The sequence below is a fragment of the Cibotium barometz genome, chromosome 3 (assembly GCF_041138505.1).
Source record: "Cibotium barometz isolate CiBa-2024 chromosome 3, ASM4113850v1, whole genome shotgun sequence".
NCBI lineage: Eukaryota > Viridiplantae > Streptophyta > Polypodiopsida > Cyatheales > Cibotiaceae > Cibotium > Cibotium barometz.
In genome coordinates this window covers 52,010,531-52,021,152 of record NC_141048.1, presented here as the reverse complement: position 1 = coordinate 52,021,152, position 10,622 = coordinate 52,010,531, and the positions used below count along the sequence as shown (strand labels likewise).

The 10,622-nt window shown below is 40.5% G+C and overlaps 1 protein-coding gene across 1 annotated transcript; it reads right to left on the bottom strand.

Annotated features, from left to right (window-relative positions):
- Positions 1-1,352: 1,352 nt before the first annotated feature.
- On the bottom strand, positions 1,353-8,417 carry LOC147640238 (uncharacterized). The gene is made up of 4 exons (XM_086778357.1): positions 8,266-8,417; positions 8,056-8,169; positions 7,043-7,151; positions 1,353-1,678 (listed from the first exon to the last, which is right to left on the bottom strand). Exons 1-4 carry the CDS (start codon positions 8,278-8,280, stop codon positions 1,647-1,649), a joined length of 270 nt encoding a protein of 89 aa, XP_086634483.1. The 5' UTR covers positions 8,281-8,417; the 3' UTR covers positions 1,353-1,646.
- Positions 8,418-10,622: the final 2,205 nt, after the last annotated feature.

Genomic DNA, 10,622 nt, shown 5'->3' with positions numbered 1-10,622 from the left:
TTTTCCATGACTATTTTATCCAAGCTCTTTGTCCTAATACCTTTAATGTAGGTCGTGTCAGATTTTTGGCTGCAGCAATATCCTATAGTTCATCGTTTGACCTTTTCTCAAAATTTGTGCAATGATAAGGCTTTTTGATCCTTTCGCCGTAAATGTTGAGATTTTACATTGCATCATCAGAGATTAGAAAGGGCAATGAGTCCAAACAAAGTGCCTTTATAAAGGGAATCCTTTTAAAACATATATCGAGAAAATTTTGGGCTCTCTCAAGGCCGCTTCACCTACTTACACTGCGCTCTCTCTAGCATTTTTTGGCTTCTTTACCTCATTTTTCTTGACTTTGGATTAATAAGGCACATCTAGCCAATGGATGCCAATATCAACTTAAAGAATTTAATTAATAGGAGAATCTTCAAATTTGTTAAGTTGTTGTTGATCATTCTTGCATCGTGATGTTTTCTATTGGGTCCTAATCTAGGTCTTTCTAAGAAAGTACTAGTATGAGACACGTAGGCTTAGTATTGATTTTTGGTAAGAGCTAGTGGGCCTTAATTAAGCTTGAAGGGAATCTTAGCTAGAGCTAGTGGAAAACCATTTGCTAACCAAGGATAAAAACATAGTTTTTGAAATTTGCACCCATAAAAAATTGGAACCTTCACCCATTAGTGTGGTGGTGAATTGTTTCTTTCTTTTTTTCATCTCATACTCCCTTTTCTTGTTCTTGTCTTTCTTCTCAAATAAGATTTTACTTGCATCCTCCTCCTTGAGACCCACCTCATCTCCCTCTCCATAAACATACATTAAAACAATTTCTATGAAATTCCAAATCTTTAAACCCATAAAGTAGGCTTTAAATTTGATGTCATTAGAAAAGCAATCAAATAGAAATCAAACCCTAGTAAACACCACGTACATGGCACATCTATATGAAATGCCATGAAAGGCCTTAATTGCAGTCATTAGGACTTAAAGAGACATAAAATTTGCATATAGCCCTCCTGATAGTGTTACAAACATTGGAACGTGGTAAGGCATTGGCATGCAAAATACACTTGCAAAGATGGGAGGGATAAAAATAACACACCAAAAGCATTGAATTGAAAAAGATGAGCACATCAAATGACAATTATCAGTATAGAACAAATGATTACTCAAATTGTCTACCCACATTAATTTTTTTTCTTTACATTGCATGCATCAAAGCGTTAAACCCTATTTTCGGTACGCACTTTTTAGGATCCAGTATCATGGAGACTCGTTATAAAATGTATTATAGGTTGTGCATGTGGCCAAGATAGGGGTGAGCAAAAACATTGACTTGAAGGTACCTTAAATAGAACCACAACCATCAAGCTGTTAAAGCTCAAAATATACTCCCTATGCAAGAGACAAAGATAAAAATATCCAGCGCACCCTCGTCCAAGTGGCTGATGCCCAAAACATAAACTTTATCCAAGCCCTTGGATATGTTAGATCTAATGCACATTATCATGAAATGTGGATAAAACTGGATCCAAGCAAATATCATGCACATTACCATAGATTCAAAACATAAGCTTAAATACATTTACACTAAACAAATCCACACAAAAGCTCGACTGTTGTGTCGGTATAGCATGGGTTCAATCTCAAGCTTTAATTGCAAGTCATAGTGGCTCTCCCACATATGGAAAAAACTCTGCAAACAATCAGTACGTTAGACAAGCTTCTCCAAATTTTTGTTTAGCATCGTTAGCAATAGAACTCTCTCGTCTTCTCATGTAAACCAAGCAAGCACCATAGCATATCGAGTCACGAAATCCAAATGCAGTTCAACAGCACTTAAACTTTGTGGAGAGATCACAGAGATTTCTCCCACCACTCTACATATAGAAGCTGACAATTAAGTGCAAGCAAATTAAATACAGAGAGAGTGGAACAATTTTCCAAGTCCAGCAGGGGACCATAATTCCTTGCTTTCAAAAGTAATATGGTAAACCTGAAAGAAAGTGGAAGGACTCTTCAGCACCTGAAATTTTAGCGAAGTTGACTTGGAGGAGTTAAGGAAAAGGGTCAGTGGCTGCTCAGTCCCCAGCCTTAATTGCAATTACCTACAACGCAAGAAGCTGATCCATAGACCATGCCATAAGTGGTGGTAGATGCAGCCCACCAAAACACATCAGCTGGGAGCTGTGCTCAGGCAAGCATGGCAAACCTCCTCTCCCTCACATTTTTGCCGAGAGAGCTCCACGCGAGCCAACAGTGCTGTCCTTACAGATGTGCGCACAGACTAAGAAAAACCCTTAATTGCCACCATACTTCCCCCTCCAAAACACTTCTCCCCACAGAAAAAATTAGCAAAAAATATATACTATCCATATAACCAAAAAGATTCTGGATTCGACTAGAAACATGACCACAAGACACTAAGTAGGAAGAGGATTTGCATTCAGTATAGATGTGGTACACCTCACCTACCTCTACCATGCACATGGTTGTTGTATGGCAAGCAGCCAGCCTATGGGCAGCAAGGGCAGCAAGCAATGGAACCTGGGCAACAAAAGCAGGGCAAGAAGTGCCAGAAAGGCCACGCATGTGAAGGCAGCCAGTCATAGAAGCAGTTGGCTAGCACTTGAGCAGTTGTGGGATCACATGAAGCAGGCATGGAGCATAAAAACAGGCCGACAGCTTTATAACTGGCCGACTAGAAGCATTGGTGCATATATATACGTGGGTAGCCAAATCGTCATATTCATCTGCTTTCCTTAGTGTTAGACTTCACAGAGCGTTTCTTTGTAGGCGAAGTGCTAGCCAGAAGTGTACAGTAGGTCACAGGGCTGTGATTTGACGTCTTCATTCTCAGCCACATCTTGTACTTGAATTTCAATTGTATTACTTCTTTCTTGTACATAATAATACACAGAAGTAGTTTAGGACTCGTGTGTGTGCTGTATGTGTGATTCCGCCGCACTCTTCTCTCTCTCTCTCTCTCTCTCTCAAACCCTAGCCCATAGGCGCAAGTGTTCTTTAGTTGGTATCACAGCCTAGGGAACTGTAAATATCTTTTCTTTTCTGGCACCTAGGGTTTCCCCAATTAATCCAGGTGCAATGAAGAGAACTCAAATATTCACTTTCCCCAATCCCAAACTTGTGCACTCTTGGAATCTAGGTGCTCTACCCTATTCCAAGGACGAAGTGGTAAAACTTTCTCGAGGAAGAATTTTCACTCCTTTGGATGCACACAAGGTTGTACTAGATGAGCGTCGCTTCCAATAAGTCCGGTAGTCATCATTCTCCATTTGCATCTATGCGTAGTTGCCAGGAGAGATGCCGTTCGCATCACCGACAGTGTCCTTTGTGGAGTCCCTCTCCACCGGATTCTCCAGACAATTCCTGCTTGCCTTCACCGGCTCGACGTCGGGGCACTATTGGTTTGCTGAGTTCTTCGAGAAGTCACCAATTGGACCCATGAGATGGTTGCCACGTTGCCGCGGCAACAGGCGGGTTCAGATATTTTTCAGCTCCATTTGGTGCGTTCGGCTTTGAGAGGTGCAACTCTCTTGTGGTGGGAAGACCACCTTAGGATGACTGCCGCAACGTCGGGGGACTACCGGTTTGCCGAGTTCTTCCTCCATGCCTTGTGAGGAACAAGTTCAATTATTGAAGCTGGAAGATGGACGGAGAAAGAGTCACCAATTGGACCCACGAGATGGTTGCCAAGTTGGCAGCAACAAGTGGTTCAGATATTTTTCAACTCCATTTGGTGTGTTCGGCTTTGGGAGGTGCAGCTCTCTTATGGTGGAAAGACCACCTTAGGATGAGTGCCGCAAGGCGGTCTTGAAGCAGTTTATTCCTGTGGATTACCAACATGAATTGAAGAAACGGTGCGAGCATTTTATGTGGAAACATAGCGAATCAATAACCAACTATCTTACTCCTTTCTAGAAGCTTTTGCTCATGCTCCTAAGGACCGTTTGACGACAAAAGCAGGTTGAGTGATTAATAGATGGTTTGAAACCATATTTGCACACAAACATTCGTGCGCATCGGCCCTATGATCTTTCAGATGGGGTTCATCTTGCTACAACCCTCAAGATGCGGAGAGTTCCAAGTCTGGGACTCAACAACAAAGGCAACAAAAAGAGTAGCCAACCCAAGGCCAAGGATGGTGAGAACAAGGCAAGTGAGGGAGTCTTAGTGACTCGCCTCACCCCTGAAGTGCGTCATGCCAAGATGGCTGGTGGTGGACAATGCTTCTAGTGTGACTCCATCGAGCGCATCGTGAAGGATTGTCCCAAAACCTTTGAGCAGTAGTCCAAGGAGGAGGCTTCTTCAAAACCGGAGGAGTAGTCCGAGGAGGTGGCTTCTTCAAAACCACAGAATGAGTGTGAAGGAGATGCATGTGCGCACGTCTTAACTATTTTCATTTCTCGGGTCGAGCACACACTCAGGGTGCTTCATTGCTTCAGGCCACAAGTACAAACATAGGAAGTTTTCAGCCAGGTCTCTGAGGGAGAGTCTTCACAGTTGCCGTTTGCACTCAGTGGAGAATCTTTGCCTTCAATGGCAGTCGCTTCAGCTTGTGGGGTCGTTCAAGAGGACGCTTCGCACTTGCCATTTGCATTGGGTGGAGTATCTTCTGAAAGAAAGAGAAAACACAGGTTGTAGGCACAAGTACAAACTGTAGAAGGCTGTATACAGTTGATTATTGCTGAAAATGAGTACGAGGGAAGTCCGTAGGTGCTTACGAGCATAAGAGACTGTTGCAACAGCCAATGACCTCCAGCAAATATGCAAAAGTGAGATGAGATATGAGGAGAAGGGTGTGCACCTATATATATCTCTCATATGAGCAAGTCAGCCAGCTGCACAGCAGGCTGACAACAGTCGTGAGGCATAAATATGCCATAAATACCCTAAAAAGACTCATAAAAATGCTAGAAAAATCCTAAATGATGTCTACTAGATATGGGATCCATGGGACAAGAGAGAAGTGTGCAATCTGACAACCCATAAAGTGAGAGCAGCTTTTGCACAGACTTCTTCTGAGAAATGAAGATACAATCATCTCTATGCTAGGCCTCCAGTCCAAGAAAATAATGAAGAAGGCCAAGATCAGTCATCTCAAATGTCTCTAAAAGCTTGGACTGAACCTGTGTGACCAACTCAGTATCTGAGCCAAAAAGGATGAGGTCATCAACATACAAAACAATTACACAAATATCCCTATAAAAAAGAAGCACATAGAGATTGTTGTCTGCATATGACCTCTCAAAGCCAAGAAGGCATCAATCTTCTGATACCAAGCATAGGGTGCCTGTTTGAGACCATACAGAGTCTTCTTCAGAAGATACACGTGTCATGTCCCTGAATCACAAAACCAAGAGGCTGCTCAACATAAACCAGTGACTCATACAAAAATACAGCCGTACACAGATCTCCAAAATCATGGGCAAATACGATGGAACAACTGATCTTGTTCAATTCATTCAAATGTTTGAATAGAGATGTGAAGCCTTTGAAAATCCAAACTGCCCCACCAAGGTACATGCGTTAAACCTATACTTAGTGGGAAAGGCTAGTCGATGGTTCATCACATTGATGAAGGGGATCAAGACAAACTTCAGAACCTTGAAGTCAGCCTTTATCCATGGCTTTTCAAGATAAGGTGATCGATGGAGTGGAGCAAGCAAATTATATTCACAATTGAGCGTAAACCAAACAAAACCATTAGAGACTTTATCCTTCGGATAAAACTCTTAGACTCACGATGTGATTCATGAAAAAAATTAAACGATTCTCAATTGAAGAGATATTTCATGATGGGCGGCTTAAAGAATAACAGCTTACATAATTTGATCATTGTATCCAATCTAGAAACATTCGATTAATGTTGTAAAGAAGCAATACGGTTAGTCTTCATAGCATGTCACATGTGCTAGATATAATAAATGCATACTTACCTTCTGCAACAACTAGACACAAGCTAGTCAAATAGACTATCACATGCCATAAATCCAAGCATTGTCCACACATCAAAAACAGCACACAAAGTCAAAGAAATTCAAACATACATCAGTATGCAATGCACAAGTAATGATCCTCCTCTTCATGGATTGTCCTATCTGGTTTCATCGAAACCGTGCTGAGTCATTTGGTTCCCGAGAGAAACCGCTCAAACTATCACTCAAGGCCATCTGGTCACTAGGACCGCCTGAGAATTCTTCCATAGTCATCTGAGCCAGACCGCCTGACTATAAAATCCAATATAGTCATTTGGGCCATCTAGTCGCAATGACCGCCCGACTGCGAAATTCAATACAATCATCTTTGCCATCTGGTTGCAATGACCGCCCGACTGCGAAGTCTAATATATCTGGCATCGCTGTCATCCAATGGGTCATCTGCCATCGTTGCCTCCCATATACAAATCTTGCTCCTTGGGCTATCCGGCATCGTTGCCACCCAACTAGAGCATGTCCAAGTAACCATTATAAGCAGAATAGTGATCAATTCTAGTCCAATATATATACAATGAAGAGGGCTAGAGGTATTGGGTTATTTTGTGAACACACTTCGTTGGACATTATTATTAGAGTTGATAGAGTTAGTAACCAACTCACCAACAGTAGACATTATAAATAGGAGTCTAGGCCTTAATCAAATTCATTCATTGGTCAGTCAGTTATCATTGAGTCATTGAGAGCTTAGGAGCAGTGCTACCATTGAGTATCTCTATTCAACATTGTATTAGGTCATCTCTCTCTTTAGCGTGTATTGGGTATGAAGGAAGCAGTTTGTGTATGGGTTTGAGTCTCTAATTAGGCACTAATCGCAATCAATCAATTCATAGCATGCTTTCGCACGCACCCATGTTACAACATATCAAGCCAGTGGCAGATACACCACCCTAACAACCAACAAATTTAGACATATATGCTAAGATGCATAACAACAGGCTTACTGACTTGATGGGCCCTATTTGATGAGCCTAACGAAGGTGATTTTGTTGTCAAACTAGTATGACTGAAGTTAAAAACAAAAGCTTCAGTTTTCTTCTCACCATCTGCAGCAGAAGATGAGGCTTTGTCAACTTTAACAGCAGGCACAACTGTTGATGAGTGGGGTTGATACTGGTCCTTCTTCAAGGAGGTCGGCATACCTGAGATCTCCTGAAAAGGAGAAGAAGAATTAAGAACCTGAATCAAGAATCGCAATATTAAAAAAATAAAAAATAAACGCTACACTTTGACACAAGGCCCACTCATGTGCAGGTCATGAAGTTTTGGCAATTCTATGGGCTTCACACAATGGTTGCCCAAGCAGGTTGATTGTCTACCACCTGGCTTTTCGGCATGGAGTAAAGTTATTGGTTTTATGAGCAGTGCAAGCTTATCTACCCGGATTTTGTGAAGTGCAATGTAGGTTGGCTCCTTTTCAAATTCAGGATATTACAATGGTTGGGTGCTCTTCGTGAAGGGCCCCTTAAAAAAATACAAGAAGCTTCTCTTTAACCCTCATTCAGAGAGAAAGAGAGAGAGTCTTTTGACACATTAGCTCGAGAATCACATATGATCCATATAACCACATTGAAGAGCAGGGAATGGGACTTGAACCCCAGCCTGATGCTGCCAGCACTCCTAAGAAACATAGATACTCAAAGATACTGACATAAAAACCGTGCCAAATATTGAACAAAACAAGAAAAACTCCACGAAAACACGCATTTGTAAAATTAGCCAGACCTAATGTTTAACAAGAAATGGAAATGACACATCCCCTACACCTGTACCATGACCCTAGTCACAAGGACAAAAAACTAATCCTGATAAGGTAGATCATCACACCCAAGTTTTTATGGGTCAAATAAAACCTCATCCGAGTCCAACCTAATCAGAAAGGAGAAAGTAGATCATCACACCCAAGTTTTTGTATGCATCAAGGTATTGACCAGTCCAACCTAATCAGAAAGGAGAAAAGAAGCACCAACAAAAGCAACCAAAAAGCTAGAAAACGCAAAAAAAAAAAAGAGAAAAAGAAAAAGAAAAAAAGAAGCAAGCAGAAAGCACCCCCAACCTTCATGAGATGCATTCGCAATTGGGTTGGCCGTACACCCTCTCCAATGCAAGTCATCACAAACAGCGAGTATTGGAAAAGCACGTCCGCTGCCGCCTGCTTTTTCTCGTCCACCTGCATTAAAAAGCAGAAAAACCCATGAGAACTTCCTGTGCTGTGATAAGAAAAACTTGCAGATTTTTGAGAAATGAAATGTCATGGAGACGGTGCCTCATAGTCCTCCATCGGTTGAGAAACCTGGAAAGGTAGATTCGAACCCTGTAATTCCCTTTTATTCAACCCCTATAGGTGTATGACTTAAGTTAATCATAGATTAAGTTACTCATATGTGTATGACTTAAGTTACTCATAGATTAGTGTCAGGGAGGCCATTAGAGTGTTTATGCTTTACCCACCTCTCCTATCCTATCCTTAGGTTTAATATAAATTCCTCTCAATTTTAAAAAAGTTTAGTGCTTTTTCTTAATACAAAACTTCCTCCCACTTTGTTGGAGAAGGCCTCTACTGGGCGGGTTCCAAGCTACTCCTAAGGCACCTTTTTGAACATCTTGACGATTCTACTAATTCATTGTCATGCCCTTCGATATTTCGAATCACCAAGCGCCTTCTCTAGAGGATGGTCAATTTCAAGGATCCTATTGATCAAAATGTTCCCAATAGTTTATTTAGATAACATCTTGATTCTTGGTTTATATGACAAGTTGGAGAACAACACTTGAGGTTTTGCAACAAAATTTAGCATTCCAACCTAAAGCTACATTCTCCAAACACTGGAGGTTTTGCAACAAGCTCTTAACAAAATTTAACATTTCAACCCAAAGCTACATTTAAAAATGCAAGTGGCTCCTAGAGATAATTCACACCCAAAAATAATTAAACAATTAAGGTGTTGTTATTTTCAACACTGTTGTGAGCAAAATGGCTATTATTTTGCATATTCAAGAACTATAGGGAATATTCTATTTTAGATGTAAAAATTTGACACTTCTTTGATTGATTTTAAAAATATGTGCATACTTTGTAACCCCCCTTGAAAATGATTTAAAAATGTGTACAAAATTGCACTTAATCTTTGAAAAAATTGACATGATTCATAAATTATAGAAATTTGGGACCTTTGTATGATTAAAATAGTAATAAATAAATAAAATTTATAAATCTCATTTACTTTAAGAATGTTTCTACTAAACATACATATGTAAATAAAATAAATAAATAATAACCATTTCAATTTTCACATTGCCTAATACTAGGATTCATAAAAAGATATGTTCAACTTACTCTAGAGTGAGTTGAATTGTCCATGAGTTGTGATGTAAATGACCAGTGAAAAAATTTAAGCAAGTTGCCAAATTATGTATAGTTGAATTTTATTTAAAAGATTAAACCTTAAAGAGATAGCAAGTATAACTCCCTTTCTAATTTGGCTTAAAATATAAAAAATCTCATGTTTTTTTGGCATGTAAATATCTTGGGCAATCCATTTTGTGACCATGTATAGACCACATGGACCATGTAGAGCATACCGTGAGAAGAGAGCATATAGAGATCACATAGAGCCCATTCTGCTCATGTATGGGACACACAGATCTTACTGACCACCTTGGGATGATAGAAAGCATGTAAAGATCTCGGGAACTCCATTCTAACCATGTAAAGAGACCACATGGACCATGTAAAGCACAGTGTGAAAAGACCAAGCATCTAGAGATCACATAGAGTCCATTCCAATCATATGCGGATCACATGGATCGTATAGAGCACACTAAGACGACACTGAATGTAAAGATCTTGGTGGGCAATCCATTTCAACCATATATAGACCACATGAACTGCCATGCAAGGCACATTGTGAGAAGATCGCACCATTCACTCCATCCCGACCATGTACGAAACATATAGACCGTAGACAGACCACACCGAGACGAAAACAACCATGTAAAGACCTTGGCTAGCCCGTTCTGACCATGTACAGAAACCACATGGACCATGCACCCAAAAGGCACCATGGGAAGAAGCATATCGAAACGCATTGTGGATCACATGGATTATATAGAGCACACCGGGAGAAGACCATATATATGGACCATCCAAGGCCATGATCTATGACATCATGCATGTCCATCATGTGGATGATACATGTATGTCCATGGTACACATGATAGCATGTATGTCCATGATGTATGTATGCCCATGCCATGTTACATGGTGACATGGACTTGTTACATATTGACATGGACAAGTCAATTGCCACATCATTAGAGTAGTCCACATAAGCAAAACCCCATGGAACCAAATCTTGCAAAAAAAAAGCTTGCTGAATGCTCCGCCAAAAAAGGTCCCAAGAGGAACCTTATGGCGGTGGAACCCTTGGTGAATCATCAACCTTGTTTGTTGTATATCATTTGTAGTAGCGGATAATGGTATCATAATGTGCTATGCATATTGGTGTACTTTTGCAAAGTACCATCACAACTCACCACTTGCTTGGAAGCATATACTCGTTTTTTTTTCTTCAAGATTTGTAAAAAAATAAATTTACTTTTGTTTGCAATGGCCCTTCTTAT